The 25,545-nt window shown below is 33.1% G+C and overlaps 1 protein-coding gene across 3 annotated transcripts; it reads right to left on the bottom strand.

The window, feature by feature from the left end:
• Window positions 1–990: 990 nt before the first annotated feature.
• Window positions 991–6,294, bottom strand: LOC105780360 (phosphoinositide phosphatase SAC8). Of its 3 annotated transcripts, none has more exons than XM_052629344.1 (20): window positions 5,998–6,291; window positions 5,623–5,697; window positions 5,387–5,514; window positions 5,194–5,285; window positions 5,049–5,106; window positions 4,678–4,734; window positions 4,434–4,465; window positions 4,161–4,243; window positions 3,977–4,083; window positions 3,551–3,637; window positions 3,341–3,418; window positions 2,962–3,026; window positions 2,509–2,607; window positions 2,302–2,401; window positions 2,049–2,157; window positions 1,886–1,958; window positions 1,695–1,788; window positions 1,523–1,609; window positions 1,302–1,394; window positions 991–1,207 (listed from the first exon to the last, which is right to left on the bottom strand). In XM_052629344.1, the coding sequence occupies exons 1-20, from the start codon at window positions 6,146–6,148 to the stop codon at window positions 1,157–1,159; spliced, it is 1,719 nt and encodes a 572-aa protein (XP_052485304.1). In that variant the 5' UTR covers window positions 6,149–6,291; the 3' UTR covers window positions 991–1,156. The 3 variants fall into 3 exon arrangements, 2 of the variants coding, with proteins under 2 accessions (XP_052485304.1, XP_052485303.1); XM_052629343.1 differs by having other exon boundaries at window positions 1,328–1,394; window positions 5,998–6,289; XR_008195092.1 differs by lacking the exons at window positions 991–1,207; window positions 1,302–1,394; window positions 1,523–1,609; window positions 1,695–1,788; window positions 1,886–1,958 and having other exon boundaries at window positions 2,302–2,387; window positions 5,998–6,294.
• Window positions 6,295–25,545: the final 19,251 nt, after the last annotated feature.

Genomic DNA, 25,545 nt, shown 5'->3' with positions numbered 1-25,545 from the left:
AGCACGTTTTCAACATGGTGAAAATAATTTTCATTTACCTGTTTCGCCATTAACCAAAATGGAGTTTACCCAAGAAAGATATGTTTTGGTTGTAGGTGCTTTCTAGTTGTTTAAGAAAGACACGTCTTTGAAGGGTGCGAAGTGGAGGGACAAGAAGAAGACAAGTAGGAAGTAGATGCCAACTCATTGGTATTTTAACATTTCAGACTTACATGAAAAGTGAACCAATGATAAATACCAATGAGCTGGAATATGTTTCGTTTTATTTTTATCACTGGCAGCTCGTCCTGGTCGATGATGGCGTTCACAGCAGGTAGCCATGGCGGACGAGGCTTCCACTTCACGGTAATCCAAAGTCATTTCTTTCAATGGATGATATTAAGTTACCAGGTTTTCTCTTCATCTTAATAAAAGGCTATACGAATTATGTTTTTACTCCTCCTACTATATTTCATATGAAATTTAGTTTACAAGTTTTATTTTATAATATTATTTCTTATTTTGAATAATTAAAAATTCTTAACTATGTCCATTTTTATTGAATGTAGCCTTTTTTTTATCAATAAAAGCCTTTTTAAGAAAGATCTGTCATTATATTAATAGGAATAATTAACAGTATTAATACCGTTTATTTTTCAGTTAATTACTGATATTATAAGAATAAAAGATCAAATTATCTTAAATTTACAAATTAAAAACTCCACGTGATTGTAGGAAATAAAGAAAATAAGAAAGAGTTGACAATTTTTCAACTTTCTAAATACCAACCCTAAATTAAAGTACATAGAATTTCTTTTTTCTTTCTTACAAAGTACATAGAACTTGAATATAGTGGAGAAACGTCAACCAGCCATAATATGACCCTTTGTTTGATATTGAAATATCTGTTCGAAACATAAACCAACAATGATGGTCTGAATTTTTGAAATTTTATTTTATAATTTTTAATCCAAACCAAGAATAAAATTATGATTTTATATGCAACGAATATTGAAATCATAAAAGAACACATATATATTTATATATATGTATGTATAGCAGTAAGAGTAAAATATTATCAATTTGAAGCTAAGAGTAGTTTACAAGAGGCGACACAAGCGAGGCCTAGAACAAAACTGCCTTCCATTAGCTTTGACTAAAGCCATCGCTCCAGCAGTCACTCCAGCCCAGACAACGGAAGACACATAATGCTGTGCGTTTCGAGCCGCTACACATGTTAAAAAGAGAGGCAAAAAAAAAAGAGTGTCAACACTTTTAGTTAACAGAATTACTAAAAAGAAAGGAACAAGTTACATTACAACCTTGTTTTTAAGGCAAGAAGGGATACCTTGCTGAAGTGAGAAGGTTGTCAGTGTCAAACCTCCTATCAGCAAAGCTGATGCCACTGGAAGATACTGCCATTTTCAATTACCTTTATATTAGGTTGTAATGAAAAATATAACATATAAAAAGGGCAAGTGATTGATATTCTTTTACATTAATATTTTAATTATTAAACACCAATGGAAAATGATGAACTTACAGAGAAGGATTCGAAACTGTTTAGCTGGAATGGTGAAGGATTACTTTTACTGACAGTATAACGACCACTTACAAGATCCAATGCATCCTGAGAAACATCAAACTTGTTTTAGAATAAGGGTCTATTACATTTCCTTGATTGAGATTCGGGAAAGATGAAAGAGGGAGCTTGCCTGCCGAATTCCGTCGTGAAAATTGTTCACATAGTATCTTGATAACGCACTCATTCCATCTTTTATAAATCCAGCTACTGTCTGTTTGCCGTATCTACAGAAATTATTGTCATACAAAAGCATTCACAAATGGTAACAATGAAATGGATACTGATTCTTTGCAAACCATTGACTTCAAATCCCATGTATACCTAACAAGATCCCCTTTCAGTGCATGAGTCCCAGCATATTCAAGACTTATCTCATCACCTTGCTCAGCCCACACTAACATAAGTGAAGAAAGCATTTAGTATGTATAAAAGGACATCAAGTCCTAAACTAAGAAAGTTAGCAATGGTATGCAAAATAACTTACATGTTCTGAACTTCACATAATCTTCCGGAAACATAGAAATGTACTCGGTAGAAGTAAATACCCCAAGCCTTTGCAATTGGATGTCTAAAGTCTTCTGAGCAAGGTAACTCTGTTTAAGAGAATAAATAAGCAAAGCTTAAAAGAGCCTTGAAAATATTATAGAAATTCAAATTAGAGCACATAAAAATTTGTTGGTCAACATGGATATTTTCTTCTGATAACAAAGAATTAAGAAGACACATTTTTCGCAAACCTGGGTCACGTTTGTTCGATCAAGGCAATCAATGCAGTTAGATCTAATAATGCCTCTCTGTTCCTCCAGGATCTTACCATCTTTGTCTATAAGGAAGTATCTGCTCAGCTAGATTAGTGATAGTACAAAACAGTAATCTGGATAGCTAGTACCATGATCATGGCATACTTTATTTATATGTATAACATTTTATTTTGTTGTTCTTACCCTTGCTTTTCAAATTCCTCGGAGATTTTATCATATAGAACTTGGAGGTTAGCAAAGTTCGAGCTTCCACAAACATGATGAAAGTCAAATGATACGTATCTGCAGGACAGGCATGTCAAACATTAAGTTGTAACGATCAAAGTTCTCTTGGAGACCGTTCAGTTCCAGAAGGAAGCAAAAGATCTCAACTTAGGAAACACGTTCATCACTTTCCATAGAATGCTATTTGATATCAAGGACAGAAAGAAGTTGCCTAAAAAGAGGCAAGGAGGGACAAACAAAACTATATACTATAATAGAATAACCGAAACGTCATTTATTATTCATGGGAAATCATGGAAAGAAAAGACCAAAAAGAACAGCAAATAGTTATCTAGAAGTAGCAACTAGATGACTACTAAAAAATCCGTAGCAAACTAATATATTTAAATATTTAGGAATATCGTACGTCACCTCACATTTGGAAGCTTTTGCATCTCCTCTGCATATGCAGCACTTAGTTGACCTTCATCACCATGCTACAATATCAAAATGTATGAAAGATGAAACATTTGCTAGTTACAAGTGTAATAAAAAGTTTGAGCTTCGCATAAAAGAGTCAAAGCTCAATTACATAGTGACATAAATACCAAAAGCTTTGTATCCTCATACACATTTGAACTAGTCAAGCAAAATAAGAAATAATTGCTCTTTCTGTAGAATGAGGATTAGTTTGTAAAACTGTAATTATGCGCAGCAGGTCTTGACAACAATTTTCCAAATATGAGAAACAAAATCAAATTGCTGCTAGGTTTTTGCTTGACTATAAAGAGAAGCGAGAATGAATACTTACTTTATCTGTCAGATCCACGGCTATAGTTTCTCCATATCTTTGATAAAGATCATTGAAGTGGCGCTCCACAACTTGTGGCTGAAGCAAAAGTTGAAAGTGCAGAAACGCTAAAGCTTTAGCACTATTTTCACAGATAATAATAATAATAATAATAATAATAATAATAATAATAATAATAATAATTGCTGCTGCATTCAAGTAAAAATCTACCGTCTGCTCATGTTGAATAATTCTAAGCTGTGGTTTGTAGCTTAAATCAACAATCTGCTCCCAAAGCAGTGGAATAGAGCCTCGTATCTGAGATGCAAAAAGGAAAATAGCTTCACAAATGTATAGAAGTTATTTCTTCTCGTTGGTCTAGAAAATTAAATTTAATCAAAATATGAAGTTAAATATGGATGTACTTTATTGTAAAAATAGACCAAATTGTGCTAAATACCACAAGAACTATGAACCAGAAAGTTTAACAGAACAATCCAGAGAAGTCAAATAGTATGATTCTTCATTCTTCACAAATAAAATAACCATGAAGCTAAGATAAATCAAGATACCCAAGTTACTTTATAAGAAAAAAGAGACCTTGGAAATTAGTAATTGCTCAACTTTCTGAAGTCAGGTGCTACATTGTAGACATACCTGCAATGATGAACACCTGAAACCTTCAAGCTCCAACAACTGTTCTGTTTCAATGAAGTTAGCACTGTCCCCTTCGAGGTTAGCTCCCCTTCTCCACATCCGTGTTCCTGTGACACCATATTTAAAGCTTCTTAGACTAGCAACATCAAAAAAGAAAAGAATGAGTCATCCAAAAACATTTTACCTAAACGTCTTGTACACCTCCTTGAAAGTAATGTAAATGTGGCAGGTGAACTCTTCAGCTTTAATTGAGTGACTTGGAAACTTAAACCTAGGTTAAGTGGAAACACCAAAATATATTTTCGAAGAAAATTTAAAATAAAATGTACAAGAAATTTCTCTAGAATATTCATGGTAAGCACAAATAGTGATCTTTCATGCATATAATGCACATGAACATGCCACACACACGCAGATGGGTTCAAAAGCATGATAAAGCAGAAGTTTAAGGATATTTCCTTGTAGGAGAGGAATGATAAACCTGTCAAGCTGCCAGGGAAAAAATTAATTAATCAAAAAGGTCAAGGAAAGAAAGAAATATAATGATTTTATGATTCTGTTCGAAAAGTTCTCATCATTTCTTGATATTTTGGAGTTCTTTCTTCGGACAACAGCAGAAATCACTTTGGTATGCCTAACAAGGAAATACTAACAGCTTAAGAAAGCTGAAATTTTTATAGCATAGATGCGAAATATCTAACCTTGTACTCAATGAGTTCCTCCAAAAGATGATTATTCCAAACAAATCGAGGATCAGCCTGAAATAAACAGAAAACTGAAGTTAAAAATCGTTTGCAAGTACTGACTAGCTATGGATTATACAAAAAAGAAAAAAGGAGAGATAAGGTGCTCTGAGTGTTTGACTTCAAATGCAAAGCATCTCCAGAAACTAGTAGCTAGACAAAGTAAGCATATGAACCTTATTCACACCTTAAAACAGCAAGACCTCACTTGCAAGATTAACAAACCAAAGTTCACATATGAAAGCTCCGAGAACACAGGAGAACTGGATTCTTTTTCAACTAAAGAAGTTTAACAAGCTTCCCATCATGATCCAAGTATTGAAACTAACCTGTTTCCATAATGGTTTGCTCGTCCATGCTTCCATTAATTTGCATCTTCTCTGCAAGCTGGTATACACAATCAAATGCGTCATAAGCTTAACGGTTGTGAAACTTATATAACCATAAAGCACACTGCATGGTAAAAGAATTTACTTCACTGTTATATCTGTTTCGTATGAGTAGTATAATCCAGGAGTTGCTTCAACTGTTTTCAACAAGGACATGAAGTAAGCCTCGTCTCTTTTCTGCTTAAAATAAAGCATCACATAATTTTATAAGGGTCAGATATTAAGCATCATATTAGACGTCTAAATAAAGATTTTAAAGACAAGAATAACAATCCTACTTCTTGAGAATTGGAAAACCTCAAAGCCTCATTGCAAGCCAGGAATTTCATAGATTCAACTCGGTAGACAGGGAAACCTAGAAAACTCCCAACTTCCTTTCTTGAAGTTATTACAAGTACATATGTTCCTGTATAAGCGAATGAAGAATTTATGACAACTGACTTCATTTTTTTATTTTATATAACACAAACACAAAAATGAGTAAATGATTTCATTTAATTTGGTTACTCTGAACCTGCAAGCAATCTAATTGTTCCAGCCACGCCATAAATGGTAGAGGTTTTGGGTGGTTTTCCAGAAGAAGATTCATCTGCAAAAATTTTAAATTATATAAGCTCTCCGATCCAAATCATGGAAAGTCAACATAAAAAGGAAATATCGCTTTCCATTTACCAAATTAATCATTTTGCTGATTCAGAAAATAACTAATAATTCATTTCATTTACGAGAACTTTAATCACAAAGACTTCACCTACAAATGCTAATCAATACCATTAAAAAGAATATGGCCCAATCAGGAGTCTTGGAATACAAGCCATTCGAAATTCAAAACAAAGCTTAAGAATCCAGCAATGAAAATAATGAGAGAGAAAAAAAAAAAGAGACTTGCCAGATAGGGGTTCGATGTTTCCTTGACGACGGCAAATCGAAAAGCCTTTATCGGGAGATTCGAGGGATTTGAACACTAACCTATCCTCAAATTCCAGCAATTCGAATTGATCGTAGAGCTTGAAATTACTTGAAGAAGATCCGACTTCCATCTTCAAATTAGGTATATGATTAATATTTTCGAAGGTGGTTTAATGGAAAGGGACATAAAAATGTTGAATAATTGAGGATGATTTATGAAGAAGAAAAAAGAAAAATGAAGAAAGGTCATAATGAGTTAATAACCGGTCAGACCAACAGAATAAGTGTAAATTTAAGTTTTAACAAACATTACCTCAAATAAAAACGTTTTTAACAAAGACCGCATATATTTGGAAAATTAACAATTAGTAACCCGATTTGATATTGTAATTTCGTGTTGGGATTCCTAATAATTAATATTTTTTATAATTTTGGTGGTTAGTTGTTACTTGGAAGTTGTTTATGATCTTATCTTATAACATCTTTTGTCTTTACGCAAGTAGTCCAGATTGCAGAGGAACAATGATGATTATTATTTATGAACTCACATATAATTTAATATGTTCTAACAAATCATAAAATTACAAAATGAACCATATGGTTTAAATTCTTTTATATATATATTCATAGTTAATGGCAGTGATTAGTTCTCTTAAAATAAGTATTATTCGAAGAGGTAAACGGCTAGTGATGGAATATATTTCATTTCTACGAGCAGAGATCAAACCTTTAGCTATATAATTAAGGTATGAGGTGAGCAACACCACATATAATGACAAAAGGGTAAAGTCTTAGGTTGAAACTTTGAAAGCTAATGTTGTTCGCCAAAAATGCTCTTATCACTACATATAACTTGTGCAAGGAACACAATTTCGCACACTGAATTTTCCTTAAGAGGTAAATGGTGTTCAACGAATTTCCAATAATATCATATATACTTGCTAATTTTGAAGTATACTAATAAATGCGTTAAATTATGCTATTAGTCATTGTACTTTATGAAGTAATAGATTTAGTTCATGTACTTTAATTTGGTCATTTTTAGTTCGTGTGCCACCAAACAATAATTGTTAAATTCATTAAGTCTTGCTATTTTCAAAATCTAATGCGGAAAACATATTATCATATGTGTAATGCCATGTCAGCTTGTTTTTCTACATATTACTCACTAAAAATTTTGTTAATGGATTAATGATTGTTATTTGTGTCAAGACAGAAAATTTAAAATTTGAATAGTGTAAGGACTTAAAATGGTTCAATTAGAGAATAAAGACTAAATCGATAACTATATGAATAGTGCCGACTAGTAATTGAATTTAACCAAACATATTTAATTACTACTATATGGGTCAGGACTAAAATTGACAAAGTGAAAAATTATACAGACTAAAATTAAGCAAATTAAAATATAAGGAATAAATTCACAACTTTTGCAAAGTATAAGGACTAATTGCAAAATCTAACCTAATAAATAACAACACAAGTCACTTCAAAGCATTTGAACTTAACCAACTTCAAAGCATTTGAACATAAACAACAAATGGCATAACATTAGGTCACACACTAATAATATAAATAATCTTTGAACAATTTGCATACAACACAAGGCATGCTACCATCTTTTCAACCACATATTCCTCGAGCATAATTAACACATGTATTTTAGATTTCTTTAATAATATCATTTTAGATGTGCAATTAAATATTGCCTTATTGATCGAATATGGAAATGTAATCAAATGCATGGATATCCATCTAGCACACCAAGAGTGATGTGCATGGCGCTACAAAGCAAAGAACGATAATTATACTTCGATGTGTATAAAACATGACTTAGTCAACCATCACACCGAAGATGTGCATAGCATAACAAATACTCCTAGACATTTAACCCATAAACACAAAATAATTTAAAAGTTCTATATATCCTATCATATGTCAATTATACTCAAAAAATTTTCAATTCATTTAATAAGATTTTTTTTAAGGACTAAAACACAAATTTCCAACACTTTTAGCCTTTTTACATACCAATTAAAAGCATAGTGATGACATTTTTCTTCATATAACACTTCAAACACATCTTTAAGCATTCTTGCACATTATATCACATTAGAACTAAACAATGCACACAAAAAGTGTCACTAAGCAATTTAAACACCTATTGTAATATAACAATCCTAAAAAATCAATTTACACAAATATATAGAGTAAATTAAAAATTATAAAGCACAAACTGAAACTGAAGCACTTTTCCAACACCTTAGGCTTCCCTTTGGCCTTCAAACTTTCAACCACCTCTTTCGCTTCAATTTCACAATCAAAACGATGAATAAGTTAGTATAGCAAGAACAAACAAGCATAAATCCTAAGTCAACTAAAAACTATGCATTTTATAAAGCGGAAACCAACTTCACTTTTCTAAAACTTGTCTAAAACCACTAAAGAACTCATCATAATCTTACAAAATCTGAATTTTAATAATATAATGATAATCTACAAGTTAAAAACACAATCTCTCTCCTAATTTTAGCAAGAAATCACAAAAATTAAAATTTCTCTACTCTACCATGATTGACGGCTAGAAAAGAAAGGAGAAAAGATTATGAACTTTGATTTTCCGGATTGAGACTATTGATTTTAGAAAGAAATGTGTATAATTGCACTTACTTAACTTGGATTGAATGAAATTAATCAAAGATTAAAGGAAATGGGATGAAAGATTTTTTTCAAAAATTCAACTAATGGGCGATTTACTAAAATTCTTTTGGACAAATAACCACATAAAATATTCCCACAATTCTAATTATACTTTTCACTTTTAAAACATTTGAACCTTTAATTTTGAATTTCTTACAAAATAGTTCATACATCAAATTACTAACTTTTTAATACTAATTAATAATGGAAATTCAACATACCGAGTTATAGAAACTAACATGATACTCATTTTTAGAAAACCTCTTGATTTAACCTCCCAAAATGACTTAATATTTTTTTATTCTTGGGAGTTTACAAATTTTTTTACACCAAAAATTTTCGGGGCATTACAAATTCTTGGTTGAGAAATACTAAGTAGTGGAGGTAGGCAATTGAGGTCAAACCACTAGAAATCAAAATGTCTAAGATTTTCTTTCCTTTTCTCATTATTTAGAAAAATTTTGTAGAAATTCTTAAAATCTTGATTCACACCATCTTTATATATTTTGGTTTGTGGAAGTATGTCTCACATTTCGATCAAACAGTGTGTGACGTCGCAACAAGAAGAATTTCTTCATCCCGACAACCAGCCAATGTCACAATGAGAAGAAAGCCCTCGTCCTAATGATGCAATCATTCTTTGCCCCAACGACCAAATGCTACGTCACGACATGGCGATGTGCTCCTTAAGTTTCTCAATTTTCTTCTCTCAATTAAACTCAGTTTCAGTTTCCCACTTAAACTCTAATTAACCTAGGGTTATTCTAGTCATAAATGCTACGAATTTCAGCCTATAAATAGGCCTTAGTTACTCTAGGTTTTACACAATAGAAAATATTAAAATTGGGAGAATTTTGTTCTTTGTTTTCAAGGTTTCATGTTTCTTTTAATTCTCTCCATCTTTTGTACTCCTTTCTTTTTTTAGTAAAATTATCTTTTCTCATGGTTTTTTATCCTCTTTTGAGGAGTTTTTCCACATAAATATTTGTGTGCCCTATTTATTCAATTTTTTTCTCTTATTCGTTCTTGTTTGTTGCTTATACGAGTTTATCCCCGACAAACTGGTATCATAGCTTGGTTCGATTTTCACATTCAAACCATTTAGATATGACAACAACAAGGTTCGACAGTCAGAGGTTTGATGACATTACAAATTTTAATCTATGACAAGTTCGGATGACGACAATTCTAGTTCAAAATAGTCTGAAAAAGGTCATTATCGGGAAAATGCCTAATAATCTAAATCAATCAAAATTGGAAGAACTTGATGAGAAGGCTTTATCTACAATTTAGTTGTGCCTCATGAATAGTGTATTGTAATAGGTGTTGGTGGAGAAAGTGACATCTACCTTGTAGAAAATGTTAGAAATCTTTTACACGGCAAAGTCTCTGGATAATCGATTAGTGTTGAAACAACGGCTATACACGTTCCGTATGGACGAAGATGAGCACCTTAGAGGTTACATTGATCAATTTATTACTCTTTTGAATGATTTAAAGAACGTTGAGGTTCAGATTAATGATGAAGATCAGGATATGCTATTATTGTGCTATTTACCCCTTTCATATAAGTTTTTTAGGGAGACCCTAATTTATGGCAAAGACAAACTCTCGTTTGAGGATGTGAAGGGTCACTTTTTGAGCAAAGATAAACTCAAAAATGAGATTGATTCGGCTAGTAAGTCATATAAGTAAGCCTCGATTTTGGTAGCATCAAGGAACCTAGACAAGAGATGTCGTTACTGCAAGAAGTTAGTCACGTTAAGCAGATTGATACAAACTATGAAATAAAAAGGTTGTTGAGAGCAATGAGAAAGAATTAGTTGATGATCATTTGATCAACGACAAGGGTGATGATTGGTTATTGGTGTCTACAATTGAAAGGTCTAAATTTACGTTCGAATGGATCTTGGATTCGGGGTGTTCTTTCTACATGTGTCCCAACAGGGACTGGTTCTCCACATATAGTTTAGTTGAAAGTGAAATTGTGCATATGGGGAACGATTCACCTAATAAGACAATCGGTATAGGTACTATTCAAATTAAGATGCACAACGTGAAAATCAGGACACTATCATATGTCAGGTATGTACCTGATTTAAGGAAGAATCTCGTCTCCTTAAGTTTGATAGACTCAAAGGGTTGTAGCATTAACATCGAGTCAAACAACATTTAAGTGTCTCGTGGAGCTCTCGTTTTGATGAAAGGTCGAAAGACTGGCAGTGTTTATGTTCTACAAGGTTCAATAGTGACTGGTAAAACAGCAACTCCCTCGTGTGTTAAAGAGTCAGAGTTGACTCATTTGAAGTAGAAGCAATTAGGTCATAGAAGGGAAAAAGGTATGACCATTTTAAATAAGAGAAGTTCTCTTTTGGGTGTTGTATTTGGAAAGACAGAGCACTGTGTTCGTGGAAAATAGACCCGAGTTAGTTTTGATTTGGCAATGCACAAGTCGAAAACTAGAAGTCTTCTAGTTTCAAAGTTCAAGCACGACTTGGACTCAGTTAATATCTTGAAAAGTTCAAGATAGGCCCGTGACGGGCTCAACAAAAAAGGAATTGTGAAAATACAAGTCAAGATGGAGATTTGTGGAGTATGCCTCGTATTTCAGTCAAATTAAGACACAAACAAAGAGGGGCATTACGACGAGGAGCCATGTGATGTCACGGCGATGAAACAGAGGAGAAGCATAAAAGACGTCACGACAAAATGATAGGGGACGTAGCGATGTGTCATGCAATTTTCTTAATTTTTTTTCTTCTAGTCAGATTCTAATTATTTGTCACAGACGAACTCTAATTAGTGTAGATTATTTTAAGAATATTTGACCTATGAAATTAGCCAATAAATAGGCCTTCTACAACCCTAGAAGATTAACCCATAACATATTTAAGTATTAGCTTTTACAAGCTTTCAAGGAATTTTGTGTTTAAATTTTCAGGGTTCTTATTTTTGGGTTTCAGGGTTTAATTTTTATCTTCATCTTTTGTACTCTGTGTTTTTTTCATTTTAGTGAAATTATCTTTTCCCGTGGTTTTTTATTCTCTTTTGAGGAATTTTTCCATGTAAATATTTATGTGCCCTATTTATTCAATTTTTCTTTTTCTCTTATTCGTTCTTGTTCATTACTTACACGGGGTTTATCGCCAACAGGGCCTAACAAGAATAAATAAAGTTTAATAAATGAAGTTACACTTTATATTTATTTTGAACTCTCAATGTAATTTATACTATTGCTACTACTATTACTACAACTAAAAAATTGAATAGATAATATAACAACTCATTTTTAGTGGTTTTGGGATCACAATTTTGACGTGTAAGTTTGTAAATATTATTTATTTAATGTTTACGAGGTCATTAGAGTGTTGTATTAAAGTTTGGTCCTATAATTTTATGTTTGAATAGTTAATTAAGAAAAAAAGGACTAAATCATAAAAATTGCAAAAGTCAATTGCTATTAGTTTTTAAGTGCAAATTGAGCACAAAATCATAATTAAGTGGTTTTATATGGAAATTTAGCCATAGTTAAGCTAGTGGACGGTTTATAATTATTTTTATAATGAATCTTAGTTTAATTAAAAGTTAGAATAAAGTAAATAAAACTCAAAACATAAAAAAAAAATCACCTTCTTCATTTTGTTTCTCTCCCATTGAAACACCATTATTGATAGCCAAGGAAGTTCGGTCAAGCTTAGCCCTTGCATGTAAGTGAATTTGAAGCCCGTTTCGCGTAAATAGCCCACAGACTATTTTGAAATGCTGTCAAAATTTTGAAAATTTACCATTGATGTTTTTGAAGTTTTTTGGATGTTAATGGTTGAGTTTGAAGCTTGATGTTGAAAAAGGACTATTTTATAAATTGAATTTGGATAGTTTTGAGTTTAGGGACTAAAATGATAATATGTTAAATTTGGCATAAATTCCATGTAAATTTCAGTACTAGTGAGCTATAAAGGGATGGAAATGAATTTGGCATCATGGTTTTAGGCTTAATTGTGAAAAATAGCCTTGTTTTGGTTTTAAAGAGTAAATTGAATAAAATGTAAAACTTTAGGAAAATTGTGAAAAATATTAATAGGAGGTCATATGCATTAAGTTACATGTTATAAGGTAATTGAGACTGATAAATTGAAATAAATCATTGTATAGATCAAGAATCGGTAGATAATTAGGGAAAAGAGAAAATTGCAAACTAGTCCCTAATACTCCTATCTGTGTTGGTTTCCCCTGGTAAGTTCATACGGTATCGTCTTGTTTAATTTGTAATGTTTATATTGATTTGAGAATTGTGGGTATGCTTGAATATATATATATATATATATATATATATATATATATATATATATATATATATATATATATATATATATTAAATTGTTACAAATTGGTATAATGTGAGAAAATGGATTGAATTGAAAAGTGTTATATTGTTATATGTACCGAGCCCGGAAACGTAGGATAGGATACAATTGGCATGCCAATAGGTTATTTTGCGCATTGTACGAGATTGATATGAGTTGAGATGATGATATATGTTATTATACACTGAATGTATTGGAATCCAACATTTGTTGCAGATTACCGAGTTATATTTACAGTGATTAAGGTGTGTTTCTCGGGGAGGATGTGAAGCCTACAGGCTTGGCACTTGGTTCCCAGGCGTGTCTTTGGAAGGATTTTGGCCTTCGGGCCATGCATTCAGTGCCTAGGCATGTTCTTGATTGGATTAGCTCGATTGAACATTTTGACGTTGTAATAGGCCAATTTAGCCCGAGCTCACAAAAAAAATAATAAACCCAAAATAATAAAACAAAGTCCAAGTCCAATCCAAAATTATATCATTTGGCCCGATCGGAATGACCCGTTACTTGAAAAGGTTGAAAGTCCATCTACAAGCTTGACGCATATGGAAACATAATCTTCAAGGATATGCAATCTTAAATATGATATGCAATCTTAGAAGATATGATTTTGTAATCTAAGAGATTTAATTTGTAGATACCTTTTAATCTTAGCCGTTGATGTAATTGATCTGTATCGTTGGATTTGGGGAGGCTCAACTATAAATAGAAGCCTCTCCCTTCATTGTAAAACACTAGAGTTTGGAGCAATAATAATTCTTAAGAGCATTCACTCAAATTTCTCCCTCTCTTGCGTTCTTATTTTCTGTGGCTTGTTCTTATTTTGTTCTTCGTTCATCTTCGTTTCTTTTTAAGTTGCTTTCATTTGAGTTGGATTTTGGTGGAGGAATTTCGTTGAATCTTCATATTGTGAGAGTTAGGCTGACTTAAGCGTTTTTTTTAACTTTTTTTATTTATCCATTTAATTGTTTAATTATTAATTATTCTTATACTTTTATTCGTTTATTTATCCATCAACTTTCTTATTTACATATTGTTCATTCATTTAACCATTCTTATCATTCTTTTATTTTCTTCCATTAATTATATACTTTATTTGTTTTTAATATTATGTCACACATGTTGTTTATTTTTTAAAAACTCGTGTTATAAATCATTCATTTTAAATTGTTTGATTATTTGCTTCAAATTTTTTTCCATATATTATCAATTGCAATTTTTTTATACTATCTAGTTTATATACCATTTATTTTTAAGATGTTTTGTGTATAACTTGTTCTAAATTCCTTATTACACAATATTTATTTTAAACTCATTTATATATTATTACTTTATATATTACCTATTTTTATTTTTTATATATTATTTATTCCAAACTTATACATATATTACCTACTTTTTATATATATAATTTATTTATTGATTTGTATATTGTTGATTTCAAATTTCTTTTTCCTTATTATTCATTTTCAAATTCATTATTTTTAAATTTGTTTATATTTTATTTTGCCTTTTTTTTATTTTATACTCTTTGTTTTAGATTCATTGGTCTTTGATTATTGATGCTAGTATTTAAATAATTGCCATTATTTGTTTTATAAATTGTTTATTTGTATTTTCATATTGCCGTTTTTTTATCAAAGTTTTTACGCATCGTTTTAATATTGCATCAATTTTCTCCAATTTTAAAAAAACAAAACTTTTAAAAATAATGCAATATTCGGTACTTTGGAGCTTTGAGAAAATCGTGCACTAACTTACTGGGTTTCGATTTTTTTTATCCAAATAACCGAATATCCTTTTTAAACTTTAATGCATGAGACAAGCTTAGTTTCGAGGGTTAAAATGTCGTATCCTAACTTACTGGATGTGACGTCTTATTACTTCGGGACAAGGAGGTCTTAACATCAAATTTGATTTATTCAGGTTTTTAAAGAGAATCGTATTTTAAAATATTTTCAAATTTTTGACATTAGGACGTTAATTAATCAATTAGGTACCAATTTTTGGGCGTTACGAGGGTGCTAATCCTTCCTCGTGTGTAACCGACTCCCGAGCTAGTTTTCTCGAATTTTGTAGACCAAAATTATTATTTTAATAAATCAAAATGTTTTATTAAAATTATTAATCTCAAGGTGACCCGATCACACCTCGAAAAAAGATTAGTGGCGACTCTATTTTCGTTTTAAAAGTCGACCCCAATTTTCAAAATAAAAATGGTTTCGACAGCTTGGCAACGCCACTGGGGACCATAAGAGAGTCAAGCCGTAAATTGATTAATTTTTGTCGAAAGTTGAAATTTTGGTTTTTAACATATGATCCTCTCATTGCATTTCATCATTTTTGAGTTATAGTTTTCATCATGTTTTGTATTTTAAATTTTTATATCTCCACACATTACATTGCATGACCGTTGGTCACACCTTTTTAAGTGGGAGTGAGAAGCTACTCCTTCGTGAGGTTTTCACCTCCGTGCAGGATAGTGGATCGCTTCCGGGATACATCAGTACCTATGTCTTCGTGAGATTTTCATCTCCGTGCAGCCATAGGGAAATGTATTCCCTGAATTAAACTCGGTCCATATGAGCCTATAATGGGTGAGGATCTAGGAATCTGCTGGTTCAGGTACCCTTGCCTTAGAACCGAACCGCATATAAAGAGCCCTAAGAACCTACCCTAGGTAAAGCCGCGCCAAACCCTAGTGGTCACCCAGATACGTTTTCTATTCTGTTGTTTATTTCTTCTGTACTAACGTATTTTGTTTTGTTTTGTTTATGATTGCTTTGCATTTTCATCATAGAAAAGAGGTGTTGATTCAAATTTGATTGCTAAATAGAAAAGCTTGTCATGGAAAATGAATTTCTTAATAAAGTGGAATATAATACGACTGCCCGAATATGGTCTAATTAAACACAATGAGAGAAGGCTGGAAGTTCGTGGAGGAATATACGACTATGCTTCACTGCCTGAGGATTCAAATCGACAAAGATTATTCGAGAGCTGTTACGTCTCAAAGAAACTAAAGAGTATCGCGGGGTGAGCAATAGGTCGTGACTCGGATCAAACAAAAATGAGATAGTAGAGACAGATTTTGGAAAATTCGTAAGATTTGATCCTAACATCCGAATATGAAGAAAAAGATCGATGTATTCGCCTGGAATACGAGGGCAAAGCCGCATATGTAATCCGTTTTATGTAAAGAAATTTGTTTCTAAAAAAGTTTTTCTAATGGAATTGAATTCAGAATCAATGCCTCTCTTTCTTTTTACATTCATTCCATGCATTTGTATTACATTACATCATATGTATTAAATTTTCACAAAAGGACCCTAATTAGGTAAAATTATTTTAGTTAACCAGGGAACAGAAAAAAACTCTATCGACTAAGCATTGTTACGGTACTCGCGCAAGAATAAAAGTAATGGACCAAAGATTGGAAAGGTTAGAACATATTCGAAGAGAAATGCAAGACCAGTTGCAAATGCAAATACAAGAGAAATTTACCAAAATTCAGCAATATATGAGGGACCAGATGTTAGAGTCCCAAATGAATATGATAGATCAATTGACCCAATTATTAACCGGTGGGCTAGAAAAAAGGAAAAGCCCTATGGTCAATTCTGAAGATGATAATGACGAACACTCAGACACAACCCGAGGTGTACCCACGAGGACCATCTGTTACGATCAGCCCTCAATAATATTAGGCCAGTACCTCTGTATCAATAAACTACCCGATACGCTTAGTTTCTAATCCAGGGAATAATCCAACTAATCCTATTGTCCCTGATCTCGATGAGGTGGCAAAAATGGAAAAGGCAAGGGTAGATCTGCCGAAACAACTTAAGAACCGATGCAGATGGCTAGAAGAGAAATTTAAAATAATGGAAAATGCTGACTACTATTGCGGGGTTGACGCTAAGGACTTGAGCCTGGTCTCAGATCTAGTACTCCCGCCAAAGTTCAAAACTCCAGAGTTTGAAAAGTACAACGAGACTAGTTGTCCTAAAGCTCACATCACGATGTTCTGTCGAAGGATGACAGGATATGTTAATAATGACTAGTTATTTATACATTGCTTCCAAGATAGTCTGATCAGGTCAGCAGCAAAATGGTACAACCAATTGAGCCATGCTAAAATCAATTCATAGAAAGACTTAGCACAAGTTTTTATGAAACAATATAATCATGTAACAAACATGACACCCGACAGGATTACTTTACAAAGTATGGAAAAGAAGCAAAGTGCGAGTTTCAGGCAATATCCCCAAAGATGGAGAGAGGTAGCAACACAAGTCCAGCCACCATTTTTAGAGAAAGAAATAACGATGCTTTTCATCAATACTCTAAAAGCCCCGTTCATCAACCACATGTTGGGAAGTGTTGCCATGAGCTTTTCAGATATGGTAATGTCTGGCGAGATAATCTAAAACGCGATAATCAAAAACGCGATAAGGATTGGGAAGATAGACATTGGAGAAAATGCCAAAAGATCAACCCCGAGAAACAGGGAAAATAAAGTGAATAACCTGAGCACCAGGCATTCCAAATCAGTCACTGTAGGTCAGCTGAGAACCATAACCACTAGTTATCAAGGCTCTTCAAGGCAGGAATCCAACTTGAGGTCAAATATAGAAATGCTCCAGTTCACATCCATCCCGATGACATATAAGGAGCTATATCAAAATCTTTTTTATGTGCATGTGGTGACTCCGTCCTACTCAGAACCCATGCAACCTCCGTTCCTAAAATTGTATAATAAGAATGCCCAATGCGAGTACCACGTGGGAATAACAGGTTACTCAATCGAAAACTGCACTACGTTCAAAAAGTTGGTCGAAAGGTTCATTAAAATGAGAATTACGAAGTTTGACATTTCATCAGAACCTAATCACTTTAACGAGGAAGTAAATGCGATAATCAAATGAAGAGGCAACAAAGTTGCGACTCCTTGAAAAAGACAAAAGCCCAGAAGGAATATCGGAGAATCTGAACATTAATGAAGTATTCAAAGAAGGAACCGGGGAATAAAGTTTCTAAGCCCTTGCATACTTGGGAGTGTATTGAACAATGAGACTGTGGAAGAGATAATCCAGAGTAATATTCAAAACACGCTTGTTGTTTTAAGGCCTAGAGGCAATAAGAATCCTTTTGTGAAATAGGATTGTGTCCAAAATCTTTATTTCAATAAAATGCATCTTTCATTCTTTTCATTTATAGATTCTTTTGTCCTTTGGACTCTCTTTTAAATATTATTTTATTTTTCATTCATATAAATAATTATACTTAAATTTATTTATTCTTTAGAATCCGCCTTTGTACCTACAATAGGTCTTTAGATATCAACGACATGAGCGATATTGCTACGACTCAGAATCTCATTTTGAGTAAGATATGTGTCTAGGGGGATCTCAGGACTTTGAATATGACCGAGATTGTAACCTATCTTTTGATTTGTTAAGGATGGTAGAACAAGATGAAAAAATAGATCCTACCTTACAAAAATCAGTAGACAGTGATCCTAGGAGAAGAGAAAGAGATTGGAGCTTGTCTTACCATCGAAATAAAGCGAAACGTCATTAAATTATTCCAATAATTTAAAGATTTTTTCGCACGATCATATCAAGAATGTCTGACTTACTAAGATCTGTGGATGTTGTTAAGGTTAAAAGGTCCATAAGTGTGTCAGAAGGACACATGCTAATGGTTTTACGATAGCCAAGTTAATCACGAGGTTTCAGTACTACTGGTCCACCATGAAAGGGGATTACATCAGTTATGTCGTAAATACCAATTTGAGAAAGATAAAACCTATGTGCCTCCTCCATTTCTTCACAAATTTTCCATATATGGGGCATGGATGTGATGGGGCCAATCTCGTCAAAAGCTTTTAGCCAATATTGATTCATCTTTTTGGTTTTCAATTACTTCACTAAGAGGGTGGAAATAGCTTTATATGCCAATGTTACAAGATTGAAGTCATTAAATTCCAATTTAAAAAAAAGATCAAATGTCGATAAAAAATGCCTAAAAGGACAGTGCCAAAAGTTTGTAGTCTGTTCAAAGATCAGACGCCATAGGCAGCCAAAAAAGAAAAAATAAAACAAGGATCGTGGGAAAGATTACCGAGACTTGTAAAGATTGGCATAAAGAAGTTACCATTTACCCTCTATGCTCATCAAACGTTGGCCAGGACCTTTGCCGGGGTAACACCTAGCCCATTGGTTTATGGAATGTTGAACCCAATCAAAGAAAAAAGGGTTAAAATCTATCTGTCACGGTCAGATGATGTGAGCTTACGGCAAAGAGGTTCATCCTAGAGAATTCCACTAGGGGGACCTGATGTTGAAAAAGATCATTCTTGTACAAAAGGATTTTAAAGGAAAGTGGATGCCAAATTGGGAAGGACCTTATGTTGTAAAGAAGGCCTGTTCTGGAGGAGCATTGATATTGACCGAGATGGATGCCAAAGACTTGCCCAATCCGGTGAATTCAGATTCAGTCAAGAAGTATTTTACCTGAAAAGGGAGAGGCCAAGGTGAAAACCCGCAAAGGGCACCTTGAGACAAAAAAAATCAAAAAAATTAAAAAAAAGAAGAGAAGAAAGAAAAAGAGGAGAGGCCAAGGCAAAAACTCGCAAAGGGCGCTTTGAGACCAAAGGGGTTTTGAGTTGAAACCCTGAAAAAGGCGGCTCAAATTTTGATAGAAAGTGGGGCATGTGGTAGTCTTGCTATGCCTGAATTAACAATGAGGAAATATGCTACATCTTAGGGCATTGACAAAGTACTTCAGATCCCTAAACACATATTAAGCTCAAAATGGTCCTCAAGAAGTTCGTACAGAGAAGTTCAGTCTGCGATATCTGGGGCACCTAGTTTCCATCTTACCCATTTTTAAATTTGCTATCTTTGATTACCTTATTCTTTTCAAGATACGCCCCAATCAATTTCTTTTTATTGCATTGGCTATCTTTGATTAATTTAATTATTTCAAGCTATGCTCCTAATTAATTTCCTTTTTGTCCATTGTTATGATCTTTTTCAAGAATTTTATATTGAAATAATGATTAATGAACTAATAATACTTTCTCAAAGGAAGTTTTGCATATTACTCTAGAAGTTTCTAAATAATATAGGAACCTGAAACAAGACTATTGTTTAGAACGCACTAAAGACTATTGTTTAGAACGCACTAAGTATAAAGGTTGAAATATCTGAGAAGGTAAATTCTAAATTAAGACTATCTCTTTGGATTTTGTTGTCAAAAGTATTGATTGAACAAAATGATAAGATATCGTGTTGGTGATAAAGCTTCAATGAACAAGCAAGCAATGATCACCGAGTACTAGGAAGAGGTTTTTTCTTGGAGAAGAAAATTTTACAATTGTGCATAAACATTTGGTATGACACCCTGGGAATGGTGTAGGAGATTCACATCCTGTATCCTTGAATTGCAGTAGGAGAGGATTGAGAAAGAACCAGATCTTATACTCCTGAGCTACAGTGGGAGGAAAATGGTACAAATTTTATGTCCCAAAAGTAAAGTGGATTGAACCTCGAGGATTACATTGGGGCAAACTGATTAAGTAAAATATGAGTGTTTCTATGGAAATACCCGCCGAACAAGATGGCGTTCTGACGTGTCGGTGATAGAGCCTTAATGAACAATGAGCAATAACAACTCAAACATTAATATATCATTTTCATGACATTTTGCATTCATGCATACACATTTAGTTAGAAAATTTTGATTCATTCCGATCATAACATCCTAATCAATAGGTATAAATAGGCCCATGAAATGGATTCTACAGGTCATGTTCCCTAGAGAACAGATCGATGAAACCACAAATCCTATCTCCCTAAGGTTGCAGTGGAGTAGATTAAAGTTATAAGTCTTATCTCCCTAAAGTTGTAGTGCAGCAGACTGAAGAAAGCAAGTCTTATTCCCTTGAAGCTGTAGTGTGGCAGACTGAAGATGGCAAATCTTATCTCCCTGAATTTGTAATGGAGCAGATTAAAGCCAATAATCCTATCTCCCTGAAGTTACAGTGGAGCGGATTAAAGTTACAAGTCTTATCTCCCTGAAGTTACAGTGAAGCAGACTGAAGAAAGCAAGTTTTATCCCCATGAAGTTGCAACGGGGCACTTATCCCCCTGAAGTTGCAGTGGGGCAGACTGAAGATGGCGAATCTTATCTCCCTGAAGTTGCAGTGGAGCAGACTAAAGCCAATAATCCTATCTCCCTAAAGTTGTAGTAGAGCAGATTAAAGTTACAAATCCTATCTCCTTGAAGTTATAGTGGGGCAGATTAAAGTTACAAGTCTTATTGAAGAAAGCAAGTCTTATCCACCTGAAGTTGTAGTGGGGCAGACTAAAGATAGCGAATCTCATTTTCCTGAAATTGTAGTGGAACAGATTAAAGCTATAAATCACAGATCTTATCTCTCTAAAGTTGCAGTAGAGTAGATCATGGAAAATCTTATCTCCCTGAAGTTGAAGTGAAGCAGATTAAAGCCAATAATCCTATCTCCCTAAAGTTGTAGTGGAGCGGATTGAAGTGAGGTCTTATCTCCCCAAAGTTATAGTGGAGCAGACTGAAGATAGCAAATGTCGTTTCTCTGAAGATTGCAATGGAATAGATCAAAGCTATAAATCATAAGATCTTATCTCTCTGAAGTTGCAGTAGAGCAAATTACATCAAACCTTATCTCCTTAAAGTTGTAGTGGAGCAGGTTGAAAATACCAATCTTATCTCCCTGACATTGCAGTGGAGCGGATTGAAGCTACTAATCCTATCTCCCTAAAGTTGCAGTGGAGCAGATTAAAATAATGAATCTTATACCTCTAAATTTGTAGTAGGTCGGATTAAATCCCCATGACAAGTCTTATCTCCCTGAAGTTGCAACGGAGCAGACTGACGATAGCATATCTTGTCTTCTTGTATTGGCAGTGAAGCAGATCGAAGACACCAGTCTTGCCTCCCTGAGTTTGCAGAGGAACAGACTAAAGATAGCAGATACTGTCTTCTTGTATTGGCAGCGAAGCAAATCGAAGGACCAGCCTTGCCTCCCTGAGTTTGCAGCGGAGTAGACTGAAAACAATAGATCTTCTCTTCCTGTACTGAAAGTGAAGTAGATCGAAAACACCAGCCTTGCCTCTCTTAGTTGGCAGTGGAGTAGGTTGAAAATTGTAGATCTTGTCTCCCTAAGCAGTAGTGGAGCAGATCAAAGACGACAAATCTTATCTTCCCAAGGTAGCAGAGAAGCAGATTTAAGCCACCAGTCCTATCTCCCTGAGTAGCAATGGAGTAGGTTGAAGATTGTAGATCCTGTCTCCCTAAGCAGTAGTATAGCAAATCGAAGACGGTGAATCTTATCTTCCCGAGATAGTAGAAAGCAGATTTTAGCCACCATTCCTATCTCCCTGAGCAGTAGTGGAGTAGGTTGAAGATTGTATATCCTGTCTCCCTAAGCAGTAGTGGAGCAGATCAAAGACGGCGACTCTTATCTTACCGAGGTAGTAGGGAAGCATATTTAAGCCACCAACCTTATCTCCCTGAAGTTGCAGTGGAGCAGGTTGAAATTACCAATTCCTACCTCCTTGAAGTTCCAGCGGAGAAGATCGAAGCTAGAAATATCTTCTCACTGAAATCACATTGGAGTAGATAGAAGCACTAATTCCTATGCCCCTGAAGATGCATTGGGATGGAATGAGACTACTTGAAGAAGACAAGCACTCAAAGAAGTCAGAACCCGACAAGACCGAGCAAAATTGGCCCTTTTATAGTCTTTGTTCCATTCTCGTTACACGACAATAAGTAAAGAGGGGCAGCTGTAATAGGCCAATTTAGCCCGAGCTCAAATAAAAATAATAAACCCAAAATAATAAACACAAAGTCTAAGTCCAGTCCAAAATTATATCATTTGGCCCAATCAGAATGACCCATTACTTGAAAAGGTTGAAAGTCCATCTATAAGCTTGACGCATACGGAAACATAATCTTCAAGGATATGCAATCTTAGATATGATATGCAATCTTAGAAGATATGATTTTGTAATCTTAGAGATTTAATTTATAGGTACCCTTTAATCTTAGCTGTTGATGTAATTGATCTGTACCGTTGGATTTGGGGAGGCTCAACTATAAATAGAGGCCTCTCCCTTCATTGTAAAACACTGAAGTTTGGAGCAATAATAATTCTTAAGAACATGCACTCAAATTTCTCCCTCCCGTGCGTTCTTATTTTCTGTGGCTTGTTCTTATTTTGTTCTTCGTTCATCTTCGTTTCTTTTTAAGTTGCTTTCATTTGAGTTGGATTTTGGTGGAGGAATTTCGTTGAATCTTCATATTGTGAGAGTTAGGCTGACTTAAGCGTTTTTTTAACCTTTTTTATTTATCCATTTAATTGTTTAATCATTAATTATTCTTATACTTTTATTCATTTATTTATCCATCAACTTTCTTATTTACATATTGTTTATTCATTTAATCATTCTTATCATTCTTTTATTTTCTTCCATTAATTATATACTTTATTTGTTTTTAATATTATGTCACACATGTTTATTTTTAAAAACTCGTGTTATAAATAATCTATTTTAAATTTTTGATTATTTGCTTTAATTTTTTTCCATATATTATCAATTGCAAATTTTTTATACTATCTATTTTATATACCATTTATTTTTAAGATGTTTTGTGTATAACTTGTTCTAAATTCCTTATTACACAATATTTATTTTTAAACTCATTTATATATTATTACTTTATATATTACCTATCTTCATTTTTATATATTATTTATTCAAAACTTATACATATATTACCTACTTTTATATATATATATATATATATATATAATTTATTTATTGATTTGTATATTGTTGATTACAAATTTCTTTTTCCTTATTATTCATTTTCAAATTCATTATTTTTAAATTTGTTTATATTTTATTTTGTATTATATTTTTTATTTTATACTCTTTGTTTTAAATTCATTGGTTTTTATTATTGATGCTAGTATTTAAATAATTGCCATTATCATTTTTATAAATTGTTTATTTGTATTTTCATATTGCCGTTTTTGTATCAAAGTTTTTACGCATCGTTTTAATATTGCGTCAATTTTCCCCAATTTTAAAAAAAGAAAACTTTTAAAAATAAGGCAATATTCAGTACTTTGGAGCTTTGAGAAAATCGTGTCCTAACTTACTGGATTTCGATTTTTTTATCCAAATAATCGAATATCCTTTTTAAACTTTAATGCATGAGACAAGCTTAGTTTCGAGGGTTAAAATTTTGTTTCCTAACTTACTGGATGTGACGTCTTATTACTTCGGGACAAGGAGGTCTTAACATCAAATTTGATTTATTCAGGTTTTTAAAGAGGATCATATTTTAAAATCTTTTCAAATTTTTTACATTAGAACGTTAATTAATCAATTAGGTACCAATTTTTGGGCGTTACGAGGGTGCTAATCCTTCCTCGTGCGTAACCGACTCTCGAGCCCATTTTCTCGAATTTTGTAGACCAAAATCATTATTTTAATAAATCAAAATGTTTTATTAAAATGATTAATCTGAAGGTGACCCAATCACACCTCGAAAAAAGATTGGTGGCGACTCTATTTTCGTTTTAAAAGTCAACCCCGTTTTTCAAAATAAAAATGGTTTTGACAGATGTGTTTTGGGTGGATAACCGCGTATCTGTGTCTATTCATATTAGTTCATCGGGTTGTATCATGATTTTTAAATGATGTAATGATTAGGTACGGTGACAAAGTCTTAATGAATGACTTGAAAATGTGTTCTTGCTTATGGATATTATATCATGAATTGGTATTGAATCAACTTGTGTAATTGGAAGGTTATATGGCTTGTATGTGATGAACTCTACCTTTTGACATGGTTGTGGTGACAGGGTTAAATGTTAGTAATTTTTTTTGTTATTCAAACTTTGATTATAAGGTATGTTATATCATTTTCAACCTATGAACTTACTAAGCTCAATTGAAGCTTACTCTATTTGTTTTCTTGTTTTTCCTGTTGTTATCGTATTGAGGAACTTGGCGATCGGATCAACTTGAAGATCATACCATTCAACCACCTTTTGGTAGACTTTGAATACGGTTTATTTTGGTTATGTGGCATGTAATAGGAGTAAATTGTATATATATGTATTCGTAAATGTTTGTATGTTTTGTGCTTGCACAAATGACGTGTCTTAATGGTTAAATGGTATGGTTGCTCATGGTTTAATGTGGTAATCTTGAATGTGGGATTGAGATTAGTATATGATGAAATAAGATAAGTAGTTGTAAGTTGCAATATGGTATGGAATGAATTGCTAGGTGAGATTTTGGTTGAAACATATAACATAATGGTTTTATCTTTGATTTAGATGTTATTTAGGTGTTATGTACAATGGTTCTTTTGATGGCAAATGTATTGGTGAATATACC

This window comes from Gossypium raimondii, chromosome 4 (genome assembly GCF_025698545.1).
Source record: "Gossypium raimondii isolate GPD5lz chromosome 4, ASM2569854v1, whole genome shotgun sequence".
In the NCBI taxonomy this organism is placed as follows: domain Eukaryota; kingdom Viridiplantae; phylum Streptophyta; class Magnoliopsida; order Malvales; family Malvaceae; genus Gossypium; species Gossypium raimondii.
Note: the sequence above shows the minus strand (reverse complement) of the source record. Positions and strands in the feature narration are given on the sequence as shown.